Here is a 24,559-nt window from a genome sequence, read left to right on the forward strand (position 1 = left end):
TTACAAAAGGGCTCTGATTGAAATGTTCCTTGGGCGTATCAAAGCCATGTTTACCATTTGACCTTCCAAACTTGAAGACAAGGACTTTCTTTGAAATATGCAAAAGATGCGCTGGCTGGCAAACAAGCCATTCTAAAGGCCTTTCACAATAAATGTTTTTTTGGCGTGCTAAAATATTGACATGCTAAGGACCTGGAATTATAACTGTCAATGCCACATTCCTAAATGGCCTAATCTAGTTTTGCAATGTAAATTTAGACCTAAATTAGTGCTGCAACAATTAATCGATTAACTCAAGTAATTCGATTAGCTTAATTACAGTGGCGTTGTAATGATTTGTTTTAAAAAGTGTTTGCATTTAGTTTTTATTTGGGTGGATACACTGCTCTCTAGTGGCAACAGTATATATGACAACTCATTTAACATGGCTGAATCCAGCTGCTCCCTGTTGAGACCAACATAAGCTATTTTTTTTGTTTGTTTGAGCCAATGCTTTTTTAATGCATTCGTAATTTAGTGTATTGGTATATTAGCCATTTTTTTGTGGAAATACGTGTTTGAACAATTTGCTAGGAGCATTGTAAAAAATAAAAAGTTATCATTTTATAGCTTATAAGCTCGCGGATTTGTTAAGAGCATTGTAAAAATAAATTTAATTTTTTTTTTTTTTTTTTAGCATATAAGCTAGCGGACTTTTGCTATGCAAGTAAGCCAATTGTTCTTTTGTTGTATTTAGATCCTCGGGCAATGGTTTGTTTTGAAAGTGTTTGCATTTTGTTTTATTGATTTGGGTGGATATACTACCCTGTAGTGGCAACAGTGAATATGACAACTTGTTGAACCTGGCTGAATCCAGCTGCTCCATGTTAAGACCAACATAAGCTAAGTTTTTGTTTGAGCTAATGTTTTTTTAGGCATTCATAATTTAGTTTATTGGTATATTTAGCCATTTTTTGTGGGAATATGTGCTTGAACCATTTGTTAAGAGCATTAAAAAAAAAAAAAAAGTTAACATTTTACAGCATTTAAGCTAGTAGACTTTTGCTATGTAAATTAGATAATTGTTTTGTTGTACTTAGGTCCTCTGGTAATGGTTTGTTTTGAAAGTATTTGCATTTGGTTTTCTTGATTAGGGTGAATATACTACCCTCTAGTGGCAACAGTGAATATGACATCACTTATTTAACATGGCTGAATCCAGCTGCTCCCTGTTAAGACCAACATAAGCTAGTTTTGTTGGAGCCAATGCTTTTTTAATGCATTCGTAATTTAGTTTATTCATATAGTTAGCAGTTTTTTGTGGGAAAATGTGTTTGAACCATTTATTAAGAGCATTGTAAAAAAATAAAAATAAAAATAAAAAAACTAGAATTTTATAGCATATAAGCCAGCGGACTTTTGCTATGTAAGTTAGCCAATTTTTCTTTTGTTGTACTTAGATCCTCTGGCAATGGTTGGTTTTGAAAGTGTTTGCATTTAAATTTATTGATTTCAGTGGATATACTACCCTCTAGTGGCAACAGTGAATATGACATAACTCATTTAACATGACTGAATGCTGCTGCTCCATGTTAAGACCAACTTAAACTAGGTTTTTGTTTGAGTAATGTTTTTTTAGGCATTCGTAATTTACTTCATAGGTGTATTTAGCCGTTTTATTTTCTGGTAATATATGTTTTAATAATTTGTTAAGAGCATTGCAAATATATATATATATTTTTTTTTAACTAACATTTTATAGCATTTAACATCAGGTATTTTAATGTATTTTTAAATGAAAGGGCAATTCTGCAAAGTTTGAAGAAACACTCAGGAATTTTATTTTGAATTCACATTTAATGTTTTTTTGAAAGTGCAATCTTAGCAAGCCTTTGTTTTACATCTACATTAATAAAGTTGAAAAATTGCAGATCAGTGCTGGTCCTTACAAAATTTCATCGATCCAGCGAGCATATGACGGAAACAACAAGATCGTCCAGACCAAAGTCCCAAATTTCAGCTCCATGCAATCAAAACTCCTTCTTTCGGTAATCTGTCCAGCACAAGACAGAAAAAGGAACAAGATACATGGATTGGACAAACAACTTGAAAACCAACAAAAACTACCGTAATTTTTTTATGGACGACAAGCCGCTACTTTTTCCCTCAATTTGAAACCTGCGGCTTACAGTCCAGTGCGGCTTATTTGTTCATTTATTTGGGTTAATAGGTATAACTTTATTCGACAGCGGTGTCTTAAGACTGCCATAAGACCGTCATTGTTATTTACATCTGTAGCACTGCAACGCATGCTAGGGGGCATGCTGGATGATAACAGTGTTGGCAGCAGGTAGCAGGAGAGATTGACTGTTGCCCCTAAGGCAGCAGTTATGGTCAAATGAAGCTTCTTGAAGCAATTAAACTTTGCAGCTATTTGGTTCAAAGCTTCATGGTGGTTCATCATCTCATGACAGTTTAATGATGCCATGGTAAAAATAAAGTTACCGGTTCATGTAATTATTCCAAAATACAATGAGAACAGCTGCGGCTTATGGTCTGGCGCAGCTTATCTATGAACAAATGTTTTCGTGTCAAATTTGGTGGGTCAGGGTTTATAATCAAGTGCGCCTTATAGTCTGAATGATATATGATATGATATGATAGGATATGATATGATAATGATGATAATATGGTGTAGGTCCGCCTTTTGCGGCAATTACAGCCTCAATTCTCCCAGGTACTGATTCATACAACTTGTGAATTATTTCCGAAGGAATTGTAAGCCATTCTTCGGTCAGAATACCCTCTAACCCTTTTAGAGACGATGGCGGTGGAACTCGACGTCCTAATTGAATCTTTACAACTACAATTTACCATAAACACTCAATAATGTTGAGGTCTGGGGATTGCGCCGACCATACGAGATGCTCAACTTCATTAAAATGTTCCTCATGCCATTCTTTCACAATTATGTTCAATGATTATGATGCCAAAATGTAGGTGCTTCCATTATTTTGTCCAATCCCTGTATCTGGTTGCCCAGACCGTAGTCCAGTCTTAAATTCCGACCTACGCCATCAGAACTCCTCCTTTCGGGAATCTTGGCTAAGCGCATTTTTGCTAGTCCTACTCCCATATCTGATGTTTCACCACTGTTATGTGGAATTTGGCAGTGTGCTAATTTAAGCACCCTTAGCAAAAACACTTGTGATGTGTTTTCATGGCTTTTTTGTCCCTCTTTGAGTAATTTCCTGTTTCTCGCCTTTGCGCACAGTCATAAACAGTCAGCACCAAACAAAATACGAAGCAACAACACCGCAGGAGAGACCGGGAAGAGAAGTTGCTGAGGGAGGGCATTCTGTGCTTCGGTGTTTGAGCCATGACTCAAATATTCCACCGGCTCCAGTTCCATAGGAAGTTCAGCTAGCATGCGCGTGGGCACAACAGGGCTGGCGCTACAAAGCAGTTCATCTATGTGCCCTACTAACCGATTTACGGTCCCTAAAAGGCCAAACACATCTGAGGTGTGACTGCGGGTCACAGAGAGGATTGGCAGTCTATCAAAACAGCCCCACGCAGAGTTCCTTTATTTGCTCGCTAGCAATCTCAGCATTAACCCTCCGCTAATGGGACAGCTGTGGGTCAACGCCTCGCATCTTTGGGACGCCAATCAAAGCCCTAAGCTGAGTGAATCAGCCTTCTGGACGGAGGTGCTCGTCCGCCTCTGAGTGGCTTCTTAAACACGGAGACGCCGGTATCGATTTTAGCTCCAGTCTGAAAGAGGGAAATGGAGAAGGGGGGCTGGGTGGATTGCTTGGACGGCAGCCATCCCTCCCGGTCCCTGGTCACCCTCTACTGCTCAGGGGGCGCCTGACAGAATGACCTCGCTGAGAGGCATTGAACCTACAAACACGACGGGCCAGAGAGCGGCAAGCTCAGGGGCTGGCGAGGGCAACACCAGCACAGATCTCTGTAATAGAAAAGGGTTTTAACCTTAATGTTGGAGCCAAAACCCTGTTAGAGGCCAAGTAATCCCCCTGTGCAGCTCTCATTTTAACCCGCCCAAGTCATTTTATGACCCCCCCCCTTTCCCTCTCTATGAGCTTCTCTGGAAAAGATGCCGTCTTGTGTGGCACATTTGGTAAACAGCTGAGGTAAATACAAGTTTTATTTTCGTGCTTCACAAGGCTAACACATGAACAAGCTCAAGTGATATTAAAAATGTAAAACAGGTTTTGAAATAAAATTCGAAACTTGTGCTTTATAAGTGACCTTTAGATACTAAAGTTATTTGACCTAAGTAAGAGTACTTTTAACAGCCATAATGAAGCAACACTTTTAATCCACAATCAGAATCTATACACTTTCTTGACAATCAGGGCGTGCATAACTAATCGTGTGGCTTGAGTATGTTGAATAGTTAAAAAAAAAAAAAAAAAAACTCACGAGCCGGGCACTTGGGGTAAAATATGCTAATCAACACACTTGAAATTTCCCATATGAAATCTATCTGCTGCGAGACAATGAAAAAAATAATTACAACAGAGGTAGAATTACAATGGCCGTTTTAATCAACCCCTGCGCTAGCATTTCACCCTATTTATACCATTTTGGATTACGTGACCTACTGCTAAGTAATCACTTGAAAATAACGCTGGAGTTTATAATGGCTCTGTACTTTAGACACATTGTTTCTGCACAGACAGGGCCCGGAGGACTACAAAGATATGTATCTTGCATAAAAACAATCACACAGTTCCTATAGCTGAAACTTGATGTACTTTGACAACTTTGAGAATGTTGATTTAGTTCCACGCAACCGCGGTTCTTTTATTTCTACTCCATTTTGTATGTAAATCACAAAATGACAATCTTCCATTCGGAAATCTATTTCACGACCGTTATTAGAGGTCACAAATTCGCTTCAGAAGAGGTCAATTGAGCGCACAGGTAATAACCTTGAAGGTGTGCTGCTGAAGTCCAATCAGAGCCTCACACAAAAGACAAGCTTTCTTTAAAACAGAGTCGTGTTATACGACAGGCCTTTTGCGCGCCTGATAAAAGAAGCAACTAAGGTCATCTTTATCGGGCATTAAAAAGTATTTGACAATCCAGAGAATAATGTGACGATTAAACTCTTCAAACCGGTTGCAATTTATTCAGGGGTGAACCCAAAGGAGCTACGGTCCTGTGTGCAAGAGATATGGGCTACTGGAAAACCCTGAAGCGTCTCTTGAGGACTGTCTGTCGCCAAGCCGAAAGCCCTCCGGGGTGGAGAAGCCACTGGGCGAGTGTTCCCTGGTGACAACCTCACTTGAGATTTGTACTTTTCTGCGATTTAAAAAAAAAACCTTGGTTGTTTGACGATCCCCACATCAGCTGCACTGAGTAAGTTTTCAAGTGAGTTTTCAAAATCGGTTAGCAAAGTATATTTCAGATAGGTCAGATAAGGGTGTGTCAGGGCAATTCCAAAATATGAACACGAATGGTAGGAAACTGACTTGTAGACATATTAACTCAGAGTTTAACGGTATTTGTATTCGTCCTGTAACGGCGAATATGTTTCAGTAAAAAAAGTTTGTTTGCAAGCGCAATTAGTTGATCGCAGTCAGGTGCTTCTTGTTTCAGCAGAAACCTCATTGGTTAAACCAGGGGTAAGCAACGTTAATCACTCAAAGAGCCATTTCAACCATGTTTCCACAGAAACAACACTGGGAACCGTACACAAATATTGACACTTAAAATGATTATGTCAGCTTAACTGTATATATTGGTGCTGCAACAATCGATTAACTCGAGTAATTCAATTAGAAAAAGATTCTAATTAAATGTTGCTGCTTCAAGGATTTGTTTAATTAACTCATTCACTCCCAGCCATTTTTACCAGAGCAAGGCCCTTTGCTCCTGGCCGTTTTACTGGATTTTGGCTGATTTTGCAAGGCCCACAGAAAATTCTGTTCTATTGCTATATAAATATGGAACCCACTAAAAGAAAGATTAGACTCTCTTCTTTCAGCAGAAAAAAAAGTTCATATCTTTTTCCATTCTTTAGAAATCAGCACTAGAAAATAGCTTTGTTTTGAAAGTGTTTGCATTTAGTTTTATTGATTTGAGTGGATACAATGCCCTCTAGTGGTGACAGTGAATATGACATAACTCATTTCACATGGCTGAATCCAGCTGTTCCCTGTTAAGACCAACTATAAGCCAAGTTTTTGTTTGAGATGGGGTTTTTTAGGCATTCGTAATTGACTTTATAGGTGTATCTAGCCATTTTTCGTGGGAATATGTATTTGACCCGTTTGTTTAGAGCATTACATCAGAAAAAAAAAAAAAAAAAAAAAAAAAAGAGTTAGCCAATTCTTCTTAGATCCTCGTTTATTCATTCTTTTATACCGTTTGAGGCTCAGCTCAGGTACAGTATTTTAATTTTCTATGTTCCTTACCCGATTGATTATTCGAACTAACTGGTTCATCGATTGTTTGACTACTAAAATAATCCATAGCTGCAGCCCTAAAATATATATATATATATATATATATATATATATATGTATATATATATACAGTGTATCACAAAAGTGAGTACACCCTTCGCATTTCTGCAGATATTTAAGTATATCTTTTCATGGGACAACACTGACAAAATTACACTTCGGCACAATGAAAAGTAGTCTGTGTGCAGCTGATATAATCGAGTTAATTAATTTTCCCCTCAAAATATAGCCATTAATATGAAAACCACTGGCAACAAAAGTGAGTACACCCCGAAAAAACGTACATCCCTAAATGTCCAAATTGAGTACTGCTGTCATTTTCCCTCCAAAATGTAATGTGACTCGTTCCTGGAGTGCAGTCAGCATTGCTGCAGAGATTGAAGAGGTAGGGGGTCAGCCTGTTCGTGCTCAGACCACACACCGCACTCTACATCAAATTGGTGTGCATGGCTGTCACCCAAGGAGGAAGCCTCTTCTGAAGACTGTAAACAAGAACGCCCGCGAACAATTTGCTGAAGACATGTCAACAAAGCACATGGATTACTAAAACCATATCCTATGGTCTGATGACACAGGTGGGCTTTCTTGTGTATCGTCTTTAGAAGAGGCTTCCTCCTGGGGTGACAGCCATGCACACCAATTTGATGTAGAGTGCGGTGTATGGTCTGAGCATGAACAGGCTGACCCCCCCCACCTCTTCAATGTTTGAAAATGGGAAAACATGGAGGAAAATATATTCTTAGTTTTAATATGGTTTATGTAGGAGGAAAAACATGACACAAACATTTAAGAGTGTGACAATATCTCGATACAGCGATATATCGCGATATTTTGAGACCCGATCGGTTATCGATATGCTCCCGCCAAGTATCGATACTTTTATTTGACATATTGGATGCTGTAAACTGCTCAATGTTTGTTGAGCAATTCGTTGGTGGCCCACTAGGGGCGCTCAAGAGCGGTGGTGAAGGTAACGTGCGCACAACACGTCTAGAGAAGAAGAGACGAAGCTCCAAGTGGGTTAAAAAAATTTTTTTAAAAAGCTTCGTGGGAACGGTGGAGGAAAAAGTAACAAAAAATATTGCTACAAATCATCATTTGGACACACTTTAGATTTTACACCAACAAGAAAGGAAGTAAGGTGAACAAGGACTTTGCTGTATGCAAGAATTGTCTACCAAAAATAAGGTTCACTGGCAGCTGGTGACGAAGTGGGCACGGATTTCTTCACTGCTCCGCTTTCATCACCTGAGGTAAGAAAGTTTTGCAATGTAATTGATTTTTTCATTAACATGTATTATTTTGATGACATTTGGTGTTGAGTGATATAAAATAAACCAGGACCCTAAACTGGATGAAAATGAATTTCGAACAAGCCTACTTGAATTTACTGATTTATTTCATATTATTTGAGAACCACTTTTCATCTAGTTTACTACACAAACTGTTATTACTGCCATTTTAATCCAATAAGCTATAAAAATTGTTTGAATAGCTTCCAAGATATATAAGGTGATGTGCATGATGATTAATGTGGCCTACATATTAAAAATAGGTAATTATTGCATTTTTAATTTCTATACATTCAATTCATATTTTTTTAATTCACTCAATACTTCCAACACAAAAAAAAATCAGGATTTCAACTCAAAAGCTATTAAGTAACTAATATTTTTTGTTTTATTTTGTTGTTTTTAAAGTGAGGAAAATTGTGACTCAATCCGACATCTCAAATGCTGAAGCAGAAGGTGGAAGTGCTCAAACCAATTCTTTTGGCAACAAAGGTCATATAAGAAGAAAAGACCCACCAATTTTATCATTGCCCCACTCCAAGCTCAACTGCTGACTGACACCTACAAATTATGGGTGCTATTCATCATGTTCTCTCCAAGAGATATCAGTGGTTGTGGTTTGTTTCCTCTATATGTGTAAACACAATTTGCAGTAGATTCATATTTGACAGCAATGTTGCAAGAAAAGGTGTGACTGTTTAATAAATGACTTAAACAGTACTTTTTCTATTTTGAAATATATATTTTTTTCATTTCAACAGTTATATCATAGAATATCATGTATCAAATTTCTGACTAATGTATCGATAATCGCTGGATCGTGATATCGTGAGAGAATCGTTATCGTGACCCTTGTATCGTGAATCGTATCGTATCGTGAGGTGCCCTGAGGTTGCCACTCCTACAAACATTCTTCCAATTCATTAATATTGAAATAAACGAGGCGACATCATACAACGGAGTAGTCACGTAATGCGTCATTCTCTATGGGGTGAACTGCAGAGAAAATAAACATTTACCGTATTTGCCGCACTATAAGGCACATCGGAGTATCAGGTGGATCTTCAATGAATGGCCCATTTTAAAACCGTTTTAATGTATAAGGCGCACTTCATTATGAGGCGAGGTAGTAATAGTAGTAGTGGTGGTGGTTGGCCTTGCATTATGCATCCACAAGATGGAGCTGAGCTAAACGGAATGTCATGCAATGATTAACTAGTATTGATCCATATGTCGGCTTTTGAGAAAATTGAAGGCTTTCAGGTGAGCCTTATAATGCGGAAACTATGGTAATAATGAAGGCTGTATTTGTAGCCAATTTAGTCATTTTCATAGTAGGCTAATATACAGTAGCTACTATAGATACATACAGCATGTGATGCCTTCATTATAAGCCTTTCAATTTGTTGCAGCTCTAGACATTTAGTTTGTTTTTTGCTCCAGTATGGCTCTTTCAACATTTTGGATAGCCAACCCCTGGTTTAACCTTACATTACAAAAACTGGCAGTTACTTTCAATAAATGATTCAATTTTCAAGCAATCTAAAAATAAAAAGTTTCAAAATCTATGCTCTTTGCTCTCATAAAGACACAGTCGGCGACAAAAATACACTCTTGTTTACCTTCCCGTTTGTAAATCAGGGCCTTTTATATTGCCGAAAAAGGATACGTGCCGTCAAGACAACAATGTAGCTGACTTCCTTTTACTGCGCGAAGGCACGGCCGACGTATCGTCCGCAAGCTTTAAATCAGACGGCGAGGGAGCGCTCAGGGGCAGGATGCAGCCAAGCAGATGATCTCTTATTGATTTCCTGTTCCTGGAGCCGATGAGGGCTCTCAATTAGGCCCGAGTACACACGGGAAGACATTCCAGAAGAAATGTCCAACTTTTCATTTGCAAACTATGAGTGGTTGAGTCATATCTCCAACACACCCATCAGACTCATTATATGTAACAGAGCGGGGGTGCTGCAAGATCAATTCCGAGGCAAAACTGTTGTCACATGGGCTTATTTTGCGAGAACAACACTCACACCTGCCAAGATTAGAAGACCTCTTGACAGTACTTTTTTTCCTCCTCCCTGTTTTTTGCATCCAAATCATTCCCTCGCCACTCGGGTAAACAAGCCCCTGGCAAGTCATTAAACTAAACACTAAAAAAAGGAAACCTGGAAAAGTTAACAAGATCGAAACAAAAGGACCGTTGTGTCAAATTCAAACACGGTTCTTATTATAGCTCGCGCACTGTCATGGAAGCAATCAGCTGCGATTAGCCTGTCCTGACACGTTTTTCCTATTCTTTTTGTAAACAGCTACAAAGAACTCACAGGGTAAAAAATGATGAATACCATTTTCAAAATGCAATTACAGTTGAATACCATTTCTTGAGGTTCACTACGCAATAATTCCCGAGCAGGATTTCCTCCTAGATAGGAAGCAAAGACAATGGAAACACGAGGTCAAGATTAGACGGAATGAGCCAGCAAACATGTGGGGCTCTTCGCTTGCCAAATTTTCAAACAAAACGGACCTCAAAGTGCCATCTTGGTATTATTTCAACTGGAAACGCTAGCGCTTTTATTTCAGTTGGCTCGCAAACTCGAGGCCTCGCGATCACATGCAGTGGAACTGTCATAACATCCATTCTTGACAGCTTCTTTTAGTTGTTAGGTAAGATATTACTCAACCGTAATGGAAGTTTAGGGGTTTTTTGCTTCTGTACTGAATTCCTACTCAAGTGGCTCAAGATTAGGAATGTGCCGGTATGAGATTCTGACGGTATGATAACCTTTATGCAAAAATATCACAGTTTCACGGTATTGCAATTACAGCTCTAAAATGTGTTAGATATCTGGGTAAGAGAAGAAGAAAAAAAACTTTCTTCCATTAAACATTTTGTTTTTCAAAAAATATTAGCAAATTGGAACATACGTATAATGTTAAGTTAAAATAAATTAAAAAAAATATATCCTAAATAAAATTAAAATAAATGCAGTCCTTTAGATGAGCCTATACACACACACAGACTCTTTCTCAACACAGTTGCCACAGAGAAAAAAAAAAAAAAAACTAGGGGTACACGATATCCATTTTTTGAAACCGATACCGATATTGATAACTTCCTGCTCCTCAAGGCCGATACCAATACGATAACCGATAATATATATGTAGTTTCTCAATGTATATTCACCTGAGTTTTTGAACACCTGTAGGTCAAAAGTACTAGTGGTTAAATCAGCATAGATTTGTCTTTGACCGAACCAGAATTTTCATGATGACATGAACATTATTATAATGAGCAACACAAAGACAGTAACAAAACTTTGCATACTGGAAAAACAGGAGTCGAAACAAACGCACACATCCCAATCCGACACCGTGTCAAAAATATTATTAATAGGCCCGATAATATATAATGTTATCAGATTTATTGGGATGACGTCATAATTCCTATTACCAGACCGATATTTATCGTGCATGCCTAAAAAAAAAAAAAAAACACTTGTTTTACCACAGCTAGAAACACTAAACATGCTGGAGTTCACTTTCGTAGCTGGTAGAAACGTTCATGACAGTGTTTACTAACCTGTAATTTTGTGTAAATGCGAAATCATATTGGAGGTATTGCCTCCTTGGCAGCCACCCTCCGCAAACATGTTTAACATGTCGGTTGACCCTCCTCCTCTAGGCTGCGGCCATCTGTAAATTTTCTGCAGCCAAAGTATTCCCATACCAGGGATTTAATTTTCTTCGATGGGGGAAAAGGTTCAGGAGTTTCACCTCCTCCAGCCATTGTGTAGCACAGCTGACTCACTGACACTGAGCAACAACCGGTGGAGGAGGGTTGAGTCTGATCGCAGCAAGCGAAGGATTTCTCCATGCATTTTTGGGAAATAAAAAGACTGCTAATACCTTTGGGACGGTATGACGGAATAATTTTGCGGTTTCGAAAGTTTTCATAACACGGTATTCCTTGAACCGGTTATCGGCACATGTCCACTCACGATATGGCGATACAACAATTATCGATACATGGGTAAGGAAATCATTCTAGGATATTCTACAAAACGATATACAGTGATCCCTCACTACTTCGCGCCCTCGATCCATCACATTTTTTTTTTTATTTAAAAATTAATAAATACAGATGAGCCGTCCTGAGCCGATCACATAGTCTCACTCTCCCTCCTGCTGCTCTTTTTTGGTCAGAAGTTAACGATGATTGACAGACGGTTAATGTTGGATCTTGCCACAGATGCTTGGAAGCCGAAGCTTCAAAGTGCCGCATGCGTCAATCATCGTTTAACTTAAACAGTTGCTGTGGTAACCCATTGTAAGTGAGCAGATTGAGCAGATTTGAGTGGACTCTCTCAATTAAGCCTTTAATGAAGATTTCTCTACTTTTTTCTTGTTTAAAAATATTCGGTGGCACAGTAAAATGTTTAAAACATAATTATTACATTTAACGTGCTTAAAAAACATTATTAAAAATCTGTGTATATATACAGTGCTGCTCGAAAGTTTGTGAACCCCACAGCGATGGTCAGATTTTTTGTAAAAAAAACTAAAATAACCTTATTAAATGTTAAGCTATACCCAAATCCACAATACTGACATTCCAAATAATGGACTGAAACAAAAGAAATAGTTATATTGTCATTCTTTATTTAACAAAAGTCGTTGATTTAAGAAAAACTCAGATATCATGTGTGCAAAAGTATGTGAACCCCTTCAGTTAATAGGATATTGCGCCTCCTTTTGCAGAGATTACCTCAACCAAACGGTTTCTGTAGTGACTAATCAGCCTCTCACATCTACTTTGGGGGATTTTTGCCCATTCTTCCTTGCAGAACGCAGTCAGTTGAGAGAGGCATGAACTGCTCGCTTCAGGTCCCGCCACAGCATTTCAATGGGATTTAGGTCAGGACTTTGACTGGGCCATTCCAGAACACGAATCTTCTTCTTTTTCAGCCATTCCTTGGTTGTATTGCTGGAATGCTTTGGATCATTATCATGTTGCATGATCCACCTTCTGCCAAGCTTTAACTTCAAAACAGATGGCGTCAGGTTATGTTCTAGGATTTGACAATATTCCTCAGAATTCATGATTCCCTGGACTATGTGGAGTTGTCCAGGTCCTGAGGATGAAAAGCAAGCCAAGATCTTGACATTCCCACCTCCATGCTTCACTGTTGGGAGAAGGTTCTTTTGGTGGTATGCAGTGTTGACTTTTCGCCAGACATGGCGGTTTTGGTTGTGACCAAACAGTTCAATTTTGCACCTACATCAGTTGATGAAAACTCTTTTTAATTTAGTCTCGACAACACAACTGTTAAAAAAACAAAAAAAAACTACTGAATTGATTGATTAGGAAATCAGGTTGAAATAATAGAAAATTCCAAAATGTTGAGGGGGTTCACAAATTTTTGAGCAGCACTGTATATATATATATATCACAGCAGGTACTGGTCCCCATTAACCGCGAAAAACAGCCCTACTTCTTTTTTGTTCATACATACTTCTTATTGGCTTGACGTCGTCTTCCTGGGTCCGGTCACTTGAGGACGGTGCTGAAGCTTCGAAGTCATGGGAATCTGTGGTAAGAAAAAAAAATGTTTAGTGTTAGTGAAAAAAAAACACTTAATAGACTGCAAACCACAAGTGTCAAACTCAAGGCCTGGAGGTCAAATCATTTTGTGCGACCAGCGAAAGAAAATCATATGCATCGATGTTTTTCTCAGTAAAGTAAAATTGTCGTCACTTCGTGGCGCTTTGAGGTTTTTCAGAATTTGACCTTTTAGCCAGATTGCCGGAACCACGCAAGCCACATCGCCAGAACAGCACTAGCGCAATTCCAACAACCCAGCCAAAAGGCCAAACTCAACGCATTCACCTTAGTTTTAACACCTTGTACTGACTACATTTTAATAGCGGGGGAAAAAGGCTCCGAAACGTTGACAATTTATTCCAAGGCAACATCAATCAGACAGCAAGGCAACACGGCATATAGACCCAGGCGAGGAGGAAGGCTGGATTCAGGGGTCACCAAATCACAGTCAACAAAAAATTCCAGAGGAAAGGCAACGCTAGCTAAAGAATACAGTCTTTTGAAGGCTCTGCTGAGGTGGGCTGTGGTTCGGAAGAAGGGTGTGTTTGGATGTTGTTTGTCTGTTTGCAGTTTTGGCTGCGGAGATTGTACGTCACTGTTGCCGAGGCATCTAGAGTTGGACAGTTTTTCGGCCTCGGCGCCAAAGGACCGCTGAGTGTTCAAATTCTGGTCGTGGAGTCTTCTGGTTATCACACGTTCCTTGTGGCAAGCCAGGATGTCCCACCATTGTTCTAGACTCTCTATTGTTGGCCCCCAGAAGAGCCGATAGCGGGATTTGGTGGTCCAGACGTGGGCTTGCAGATGCCCTGGCTATCACATGCTTGTCTCGCCCCATCAGAGTCAATCTCGCTCAGTCAACTGCATGACACCCACTCTGGCTTCCGCAGTCACCAGATTCCGTAGCCATCAAGTTCGAATCACTTCAACTTAACTCATATTTTAGATATATTCTACTGGTTTTCTTAAACAATTATTTAAATGCTATTTGTTTTAAAGTGGGTGTGTTAGAGTAATACAAACAAACAGCAAATATGGGAGAGGATACTATTCCCTTCCGGTTTATTTGTGAATAAATCATTTTAATTAATCACAGACATTTTGGCCAATTTATTTCTCTTTTATATGTATTTATTTACAAACGTGATGCAGCCAAATGCAACATTTAAATAATTATAGTGGAAAACCTTAAAGTTGTTACATTTACCATGATTAAAGCATCCAGTGGGGATTCACAATACAGTTACCCATAATGTGTTAAGTCTATGACCGCATATATTTGTATCGTATTTTTGGAGTTGGACAATATCGGGATATCAGTTCAAAAGTCATGATCGGATTTAATGTTTTTTTTTCAAATGTAAAATGAGCATTAATAAAAGGAATATTTACAGTTTTTATGAAAGCACACGCACACAAAAAAGTAACTCCTTGACTCCATTTTGCTCTGCTGTCTAAAATTCTCATACTACAAAACAAATGTGAACCTATGGAACGAAGCAGTGTCAGAATTTAGAAGGGGGGGAAAAAAAACGTCTAATATTCTTCAAGCAAATGGTTGTGGTTGGTTCAGGTGAAGGCCTCTCCAAGAGTTCTGGATCTCATTTGCAAACGCTTGTGAGCTCTACCTGCCATGAAAGCCGCATTCATGTTAAAGTGGAAAAAAGTACGCAAGCGTCAACAGCTTCTCTCGTCCACTCTTTTGACTTCTCATCTTGGGAGGAGGGGAGACAAAAACAACCCCGCAATTGCTCTTCTCGTTGGGGTGGTGCTCACACGGACTCAGTACGGAGATGATGTATGGCGGTGACGTTGCCGTTAGCGGCGCTACTGCGTGATGCATCGCAGTATTTAGTGATCACGGTTAGAAACGAATTGGCCTACTCCCGCTACATCCCCGCTCCCCTGGGAGGGAAAATCCAGTCTTAAGCGCAGGCGCCTTTGAAGGGGCCGGCGAAAATCCATTCGCAATCCGCCAGCCTGACTGATTGCTTACTTTGTCCTACTTTGCTATTTTTTGACAGTGCCATAATGATGCTTGGTATAAATAGGATGGTTAACGCTTCATTGCTTGTTTGAAGAAAAATGAAAAAAAAGAAAAAAAAAAAGGGAGGGTGTAGTGGGGCGGGTGGATTATTTTATATGCGATAATCTAACCAGAAAGTTAATTAAAAACTATAATTGGGCTGTGGTTTTCTGTTCATAGTCACCAGGGCGTTTCTTGTGAGGAAATACAAAGACAAAACATAACCAAGGCGCATCACTTAACAACACAAGACCAGGGAAAGGGCTTCACAAAATGGTAAAAAGTGAAGAATGCATTCTTTAAGAATGACAATTATTTGCAACATGTTATTGTCCAGTTAAATTGAACACAAAAGGTGAATGTTCGAGAAGAGCATGGCCTTCAAGTTGACTTTACTACCTCTTCCTGTCACGCCAGACCGGACACAGGCGACATGCATTCTTAATGAATGATGTCAATGTTACAGCTCAGCTTCAAGGGACTGTGAACATGCACCTCAATCATATTAGCACATATTCCTGAGGTATACAAAGTAAATAATAATTCCCACATCTTTCTCCCTAAAAACTTTTACAATTGTATGAAAAAGTATCTGAACCTTTTGGAATAGCTTGCATTTCTGCATAAAATCACCATCAAATGTGATCTGATCTTTTTCAAAATTACACAGATGAAGAAACAGTGTCTGCTGTAACTAAAACCACCCAAACATTTATAGGTTTTCATATTTTAATGAGTATAAAATGCAAACAATGACAGACGGGGGGATCACATTTAATATTTTGTGGCACCCCATTTGGCAGCAATAACTACAACCAGACGCTTCCTGTAGCTGCAGATCAGTCTAGCACATCAATAAGGACTCATCTTGGCCCATTCTTCTCTACAAAACCACTGTAGTTCCGTGAGATTTCTGGGATGGTCGGCATGAATCGTTGTGTTTAGGTCATGCCACAGCATCTCAATGGAGTTCAAGTCTGGACTTTGAGTTGGCCACTTCAGAACATATATTTTGTTCTTCTGAAACCATTTTGAAGTTTATTTACTTCTGTGTTTTGGATCATTGTCTTGTTGCAGCATCCATCCTCTTTTTAGCTTCAACAGTCCGACAGACAGCCTCAGGTTTTCCTGTAAAATTTCCCAATAAAATTTTGAATTCATTCTTCCATTAATGATTGCAAGTTGTCCAGGCCCTGAGGGAGCAAAACAGCCCCAAATCATAACGTTCCCTCCACCATGCTTCGCGGTGGGGATGAGGCGTTGATGTTGGTGAGCTGTTCCATTTTTTCTCCACACATAACATTGTGTTTTACTCCCAAAAAATTCAACTTTGGTTTCATCAGTCTACAAAATATTTTGCCAAAACTTCTGTCGAGTGTCCAAGTGCCGTTTTGACAACATTAAACGAGCAACAATGTTTTTTTTGTTTGTTTTGTTTTTAGACAGCAGTGGGTTTCTCCGTAGTCTTCCCATGAACCCCATTCTTGGCCATAGTTTTACATATAGTTGATGTGTGCTTGGGATGATTGTGATATGGCACTGTGCCAGTGATTTCTGCAAGTCTTTAACAGACACTCTAGGGTTCTTTTTTACCTCTCTGAGTATTCTGCGCTGAATTCTTGACATCATCTTTGGTGGACGGCCACTCCTTGGGAGAGAAGCAACAGCGCCAAACTCTCTCCATTTGTAGACAATTTCTCTCGATTGATGAACATCCAGACTTTTAGAGATGGTTATATCCATCTCTAAAATTCCAAAAGGTTCAGATACCGTTTCATACGACTGTACCTTTTATTTTAAGTTATATATTAACAATGGAGCTGTCCCGATCGCATATTTTTGGACCAGAGTTTGAGTCAGAGACCCCTGCTTTTGAGGATCTGCCAATTACCGATTCGATACCCACATACAGTGCCTTGCAAAAGTATTCGGCCCCCTTGAACCTTGCAACCTTTCGCCACATTTCAGGCTTCAAACAAAGATATAACATTTTAATTTTTTGTCAAGAATCAACAACAAGTGGGACACAATCGTGAAGTGGAACAAAATTTATTGGATAATTTAAACTTTTTTAACAAATAAAAAACTGAAAAGTGGGGCGTGCAATATTATTCGGCCCCCTTGCGTTAATACTTTGTAGCGCCACCTTTTGCTCCAATTACAGCTGCAAGTCGCTTGGGGTATGTTTCTATCAGTTTTGCACATCGAGAGACTGACATTCTTGCCCATTCTTCCTTGCAAAACAGCTCGAGCTCAGTGAGGTTGGATGGAGAGTGTTTGTGAACAGCAGTCTTCAGCTCTTTCCACAGATTCTCGATTGGATTCAGGTCTGGACTTTGACTTGGCCATTCTAACACCTGGATACGTTTATTTTTGAACCATTCCATTGTAGATTTGGCTTTATGTTTTGGATCATTGTCCTGTTGGAAGATAAATCTCCGTCCCAGTCTCAGGTCTTGTGCAGATACCAACAGGTTTTCTTCCAGAATGTTCCTGTATTTGGCTGCATCCATCTTCCCGTCAATTTTAACCATCTTCCCTGTCCCTGCTGAAGAAAAGCAGGCCCAAACCATGATGCTGCCACCACCATGTTTGACAGTGGGGATGGTGTGTTCAGGGTGATGAGCTGTGTTGCTTTTACGCCAAACATATCGTTTTGCATTGTGGCCAAAAAGTTCAATTTTGGTTTCATCTGACCAGAGCACCTTCTTCCACATGTTTGGTGAGTCTCTCAGGTGGCTTGTGGCAAACTTTAAACGAGACTTTTTATGGATATCTTTGAGAAATGGCTTTCTTCTTGCCACTCTTCCATAAAGGCCAGATTTGTGCAGTGTACGACTGATTGTTGTCCTATGGACAGACTCTCCCACCTCAGCTGTAGATCTCTGCAGTTCATCCAGAGTGATCATGGGCCTCTTGGCTGCATCTCTGATCAGTTTTCTCCTTGTTTGAGAAGAAAGTTTGGGAGGACGGCCGGGTCTTGGTAGATTTGCAGTGGTCTGATGCTCCTTCCATTTCAATATGATGGCTTGCACAGTGCTACTTGAGATGTTTAAAGCTTGGGACATCTTTTGTATCCAAATCCGGCTTTAAACTTCTCCACAACAGTATCTCGGACCTGCCTGGTGTGTTCCTTGGTTTTCATAATGCTCTCTGCACTTTAAACAGAACCCTGAGACTATCACAGAGCAGGTGCATTTATACGGAGACTTGATTACACAGATTTGGATTCTATTTATCATCATCGGTCATTTAGGACAACATTGGATCATTCAGAGATCCTCACTGAACTTCTGGAGTGGGTTTGCTGCACTGAAAGTAAAGGGGCCGAATAATATTGCACGCCCAACTTTTCAGTTTTTTATTTGTTAAAAAAGTTTAAATTATCCAATAAATGTTGTTCCACTTCACGATTGTGTCCCACTTGTTGTTGATTCTTGACAAAAAAATTAAATTTCATATCTTTATGTTGGAAGCCTGAAATGTGGCGAAAGGTTGCAAGATTCAAGGGGGCCGAATACTTTTGCAAGGCACTGTATATTTTTTTGTTTCTTTTAACACTATCCTTCTCCGTCTTTTTCAACACCATTCCAATCTTCTAAAAATGTTGCATAATAGAAAATAATATTTTTGGGATATCTTTGGATGATATCCTTGTACATTTTGTTGCTTTGTAGCCCTTAAAAAAAATACTTTAGAACTGGATCTCCCTCACCCAATTCACAATCACGTGACCGGTTCGGGACATAACTAATCGTTATACATCCGGAGTATTTTGTTGCTTGTAGCTCTCAACTGCCATTGACAATGATAGATGTCAAATTATTTGAACTGGCAAGGTTGGCATTGGGTGATCATGTTTCACAGATCGCCATCAGCCCTCCCAGTCGAAATGGATTTGACGTCTATCGCCGTCAATGGCAGCCAATGTGTAAGTACTTAATGAACAATACTTAAATGTAGAGTGACAAAAAAGGCACTATCAACACAATTCAGTACAATGGCTTAGTGCTGGGACAGACCATAAAGTGTATGGCAGTTGTTAGGCCTGTCGCGATAACAAATTTTCTTAGGCGGTATATTGTCTCATAAATTATCGCTGATATGCATTATCATCAGTTTTTTTCAAACGAGTTCAACCACAAATGTGGTGACAATACATCCTGATAAATAACCCATTCAAATGGAATAAATTGTGATTCTAATATTCTCATCATTAGTGTTATTTTAAAGCTAGTGTGAAATGTGATGTGAGATTAACTCTAGAAATCTTTATTCACATTTTGAACATGATGTGCTTTTATTTTGAAATGTTCAAAGTACATTCGCTAAGCCGCTAATCGTAAGCTTTACACTTAGCTTTTATTTAAAAAAATTTTTTTAAAAGTGCACTTATCTTCAATTTTTGTCATGCATATGGTGTCAGTAATAGATTTTTTTTTCTCGCATCATTTGCAAATGCTGTAAACCTGCGAGTTTTCATGCTTGAAATGTCACCTCTTAACCGCAAGTTTGCATTTTGGAGAAGACAATGGATTAGGGCAAGATAAAGTGGTTACTACATTGTCTTTTTTCCATTAGCCTCAATGTAGCAAAGCTTTTTTGCACATCTGAACTTTAATTGTCCGGTGTATTGATGACCAAGAAACATCTGTGAAATGAACTGGAGTCTCATATGCAGCCAACACGCCCATGTGCAGAGTGCATGCAGCACACACAAACATGCACAAATGTATGCACACAGCAATAAATCACAGCTGGGAAAATTTCCGACCTCATTTTTATTTACCCTACGATAAATTGACTTACTGCATACCGCCACAGGCTTACTTATTGTACTATTTAACAACATTTCAGGATTTAACCAAGAAAACTTAAGCTAAATAGACTTTTATGTGTTGCTTTAAGTCGTGTATTAAGAATGTTACAAAAAGTTACTTTCTTTAAACAGTTCAAAAAATAATAATACTCTGCTATTCAGTACAGTGTCTAAGTGCTAAGACAGATTTATTTACATATTGACTATTTTAGTAGTTAATTAATCGATAAACTAGTTAGTTCGAGTAATCGGATAAGGAACGTAGAAAATTAAAATACATGAGCTGAGCCTCAAATGGTGTAAAAAAATGAGGCTCTAAGTACAACTAACTTACATAGCAAAACTCCGCTTGCTTAAATGCTATAAAATGACAATGACTTTTTTTTGACAATGCTCTTAACAAATGGTTCAAACACATTCCCACAAAAACGGTGAAATACACAATTAAACTAAATTAGGAATGCATTAAAAAAACATGAGCTCAAAAAAAAAAAACTTACCTGATGTTGGTCTTAAGAGGGAGCAGCTGAATTCAGCCATGTGAAATGAATTATGTCATTTAATGCCGCCACTAGAGGGCAGTGTATCCACCCAACTCAATAAAACTAAATGCAAACTTTTAAAAACAAATCATTACAACGCCACTTTAATTAAACGAATACTCGAAGCAGCAAAGTTTAATCTTTTTTCTAATCGAATTACTTGAGTTAATCGATTAATCGTTTCAACACTAATATTGACCATTAGATGTCGCCATTGCATGACAAGCCTGGTTGCCCACCAGGCTTATAAAGCATTGATGACGAGATTAGAATAGAAATACATTCATGAACATGCTATTTGACACTATCCCATCCTTACCGTGAATGAGGGGTGGCAAAAGGGAGCTTTTCTCCGGCTGGGGGCGGTTATCTGGCCCGGCGAGCCTAAGCGGAGGGTGCCCGGTCTCCGTTGACATGAGACCGGCAAATTGCAATGCGTCTACCCGATGTGCAACGCTCCTTAGCCGGGAAAAACGTCACCTCATTTGGCTTGAGGACACAAAACAATGACGTTTAGTTAGTAAGTTAGCAACAGTAGAATGGAGGAAATGTCCAATTTCGCCTCTTTTCTGGCAAACTTGTTGAAAACCCGCGGGCAAACATTGTTTAGAAAGACGCCGCTTACCTTTCACAACATGTCAACTCCTTCCCTTCAAGTCTGACGTACTCACAGTAAGGAGGCGAAAATAACGACGAGTAAAACTGTAAACTGTGCGAGACAAGTTTTAGGGCTGCTGTGTCCAAAAGTTTGACTTCGCGCAGATGTGTCTGACGTCTCAAACTTACTGTTTTTTTCTCGTGAACAGAGAGCCGAAAACTTTTCATCATATCCGGATTCCTTGGGAGCTTCTTTCCTGCCTGAAGCCACCTAAAATAAATGAAATCTACAGTATTTCCAAACAAAAACATGTCAGAATAAAAAAAGAAATGCAAAATACGCACGTTTGTGGCAGAATACGGAAGTAATCAACGTGAATAGATTTCAGACTTGTCATACTGTTGATTTCTTTTACCCCGTTTTTTTTTTGTTTTTTTTTTTTAAATATAAATATATTTAACAATTTCCTGAAAACATGTTTTTATGGCCAGAAATTAAATACATTTAGGTTTTGTTTGTTTGTTTTGTTTTTAATATTTGGAAAACAGGTGATCTGACTTCCTGTTTAGGTTGTGATACCATAACGACGGGTAGATATGATGGTTCGTTGTGTAAATGTTTATATTAAACGCATAAAAGTGGTCAACAAAGTTTAAAGAAAGTTGTAGTACACTCACAACTTTCCTTCCTGCCATCAAATACATTCAATACAGCAACACAAATATTTTAAAGTGCCTGTGACACCATAAGAAATCAAATAGCATTATGATGCGAATTAAAATCATATTTTGAGACGATTCGACTATATACAACAATTTGGAAAAGTGCAGATGACGAGAAATTAGTCTTAAAGTGCCTGTGACAGCGTAAAAAAATCTTAAATAGCATTATTATGTGAATTAAAATCATATTTTGAGACGATTTGACTATATACAACAATTTGGCAAAGCAGAGATGACGAGAAATTACCATAATTTTTGGACCCTTAGCCAATACTTTTTTCCCCTAATTTTGAATCCTGCGTCTTGTAGTCCAGTGCAGCTTATTTGTTGATTTATTTGGGTTATTAGGAACCACTTTATTTTACAGCGGCGTCATAAGACTGCCGTAAGACCGTCATAATTATGACATGACACTATCATGGGCATTAATGAATGCATATGACAGATGGCATTAAGTGTCATCTGGCAAAGTATTTCACTATTTCCATTTATGTCTTGCTTGGATCTTTTACATCCATCCAAAAGTGAGCTAATTTGCCTGATGACACAAAATGGCATCTGTCAAAACCATTCATTAATGCCCGTGGCCAGTGTCATGTTATAATTATGATGGTTTTACGACTGCTTTATAGCGCCACTGTCAAACAAAGTGTTACCAGATACCACAAATAGCAATTCATGAAACAACTAGAACAGTAACTGAAGACATAATTAGCACAGAACATGAATTTTGATTGTTATTTACATCTGTAGTGCTGTAGTGCATGCTAGGAGGCATGTTGGACAAAAACAATTTTTGACAATAGGTGGCAGCAGAGGTTGACTGTCTCCCCCAAGGGAGTAGTGATGGCAAAATGAAGCTTCTTAAAGCAATGAAGCTTTGCATGGTGGTTCATTTGGTCTTAAGGGTAGGGTATTTATTATATGGGTTTTGCACTTTACCAACTTAGTTGTATGGATGCTCCAAACAAAGTTTCATTGTGCTTTTTGCAACAATGACAATAAATATTCTGAATCTGAATCTGAATCTTATGACAGTTTGATGCTGCCGCAGTCAAATAAATACCGATTAATATCTTTTGGTGTAAATATCCACGAATACAGTGCAGACAGCTGCGGCTTATAGTCCGGTGCGGCTTATCCATGAACAAATGCCGTTTTCGTGTCAAATTTCGCGGGTATCGGCTTATAGTCAGGTGTGCCTAATAGTCTGAAAATTACGGTAGTTTTTTAATCTGCCGTTTAGCCCTGCCTGTCATTATAGAGCTCTAGCGTCCACATCTGGTCGATGACGTCGGCAGGGTAACAATTTCAGCTGATTCAGAATTCAGCCCATTGAGAGGGAAGATTTGGAACGAGGGAAATGCAACAGAGAGCAGCAAAATTTCATCAGTGTTTTAATCTCTCCACTCCAGTATTTTTACTGGATATTCTTTTTATCGTAGTATTTTTCCTCAATTGCTAAATAAATGGTATGGTCATGATAAATAACATTCTTATGCTAAATGGAATAGGAAATGTTAAAAATGCATTTATTCAGTACGACAGGGCAAAATTACTGCATAACGGCTCTTCCAAGTCTCTTCCTCGCCTTTCGAAAACAAAAACAAACAAAAAAAATCACACAAAACTATCCCTGACTCATGTCACACACGGCGACGGGGGTGATTGTCTTCACCGATCAGCCAGCCATTTTATTCAGGAGCATAAAATACCGCGTGTAATATGAAATAAGCATGCATTTTTGTGTCACAGGCAATTTAATAACTGCATGTAAACACATATTTCACAGTGTGATTACCTCAGAATTGGGTAACGTCCGATTAAAACCTTTGTTTTCAAAATCTCCTGAAGAAACATTTTGATGTGCAAGCCCCTTAATTGGAAAAACGGGGAGCTATCCAAAATGGGTCCACTTCTGGCGGACACAAGAACACCCCTAGACTCAAAGTTAAGTATTGTAATACAAAAGTGGTTTGGGAAAAAAGAAATTAATGGAAAAAAATCTGAGTTACCCAAGGACCAATCCACATCTGAGGCATACTACTACCCCAGGACTCGAACCAAAGTACTCTCATTAAAATATGTGTGCAATTTCAATTCACAGCACATAATGCAAACAATGATCCAAATGAGGGACGGCTAGTTTGACTCTGTTGTTCCTTGTGGAGGCTGGTATGACTGCAGTGGTTTTGCAGGTTAGCAAGTTCACACAGTTTAATGTTATGCTAACTCTGATGCAGGTCGGACTTTCAGCAGCAAAATTAGCGACGTTTCCCTCACCTCCACAACATTGATGTCTTTTGACATTACCCACTGTAAGATAAGTTGTGTGCCAAATATATTGTGCCTGTTTGCTCTCCCACAGCTTTTATACGCGCACTCTCAAGCTATTTTAGCCCATAATTATGTGGTTACCGGCGATTGCTCACATTCTGCTGATAAATAGATACACACACATATGTTGATTCATCACACA

The 24,559-nt window shown here is 38.9% G+C and overlaps 1 protein-coding gene across 3 annotated transcripts in view; it reads right to left on the minus strand.

Moving 5' to 3' along the window:
• The window catches only part of mdfic (MyoD family inhibitor domain containing), a 434,364-nt gene that overhangs the window by 401,311 nt on the left and 8,494 nt on the right, over nucleotides 1–24,559 (minus strand). Inside the window, exons 1-5 of one of the 3 annotated variants that reach the window (XM_057855536.1) lie at nucleotides 21,703–21,723; nucleotides 21,547–21,628; nucleotides 21,386–21,469; nucleotides 21,080–21,249; nucleotides 13,288–13,362 (exon numbers count right to left, since the gene is read on the minus strand). In XM_057855536.1, the coding sequence (XP_057711519.1) occupies nucleotides 13,288–13,362; nucleotides 21,080–21,176 (172 nt within the window). In that variant the 5' untranslated portion in view covers nucleotides 21,177–21,249; nucleotides 21,386–21,469; nucleotides 21,547–21,628; nucleotides 21,703–21,723. Of the gene's footprint in view, nucleotides 1–13,287; nucleotides 13,363–21,079; nucleotides 21,250–21,385; nucleotides 21,470–21,546; nucleotides 21,659–21,702; nucleotides 21,724–24,559 lie in introns of those variants that run through there. The other 2 variants (XM_057855538.1, XM_057855537.1) reach the window with 2 other exon arrangements.

Source organism: Corythoichthys intestinalis, chromosome 13 (assembly GCF_030265065.1).
Source record: "Corythoichthys intestinalis isolate RoL2023-P3 chromosome 13, ASM3026506v1, whole genome shotgun sequence".
Taxonomy (NCBI): Eukaryota; Metazoa; Chordata; class Actinopteri; order Syngnathiformes; family Syngnathidae; genus Corythoichthys; species Corythoichthys intestinalis.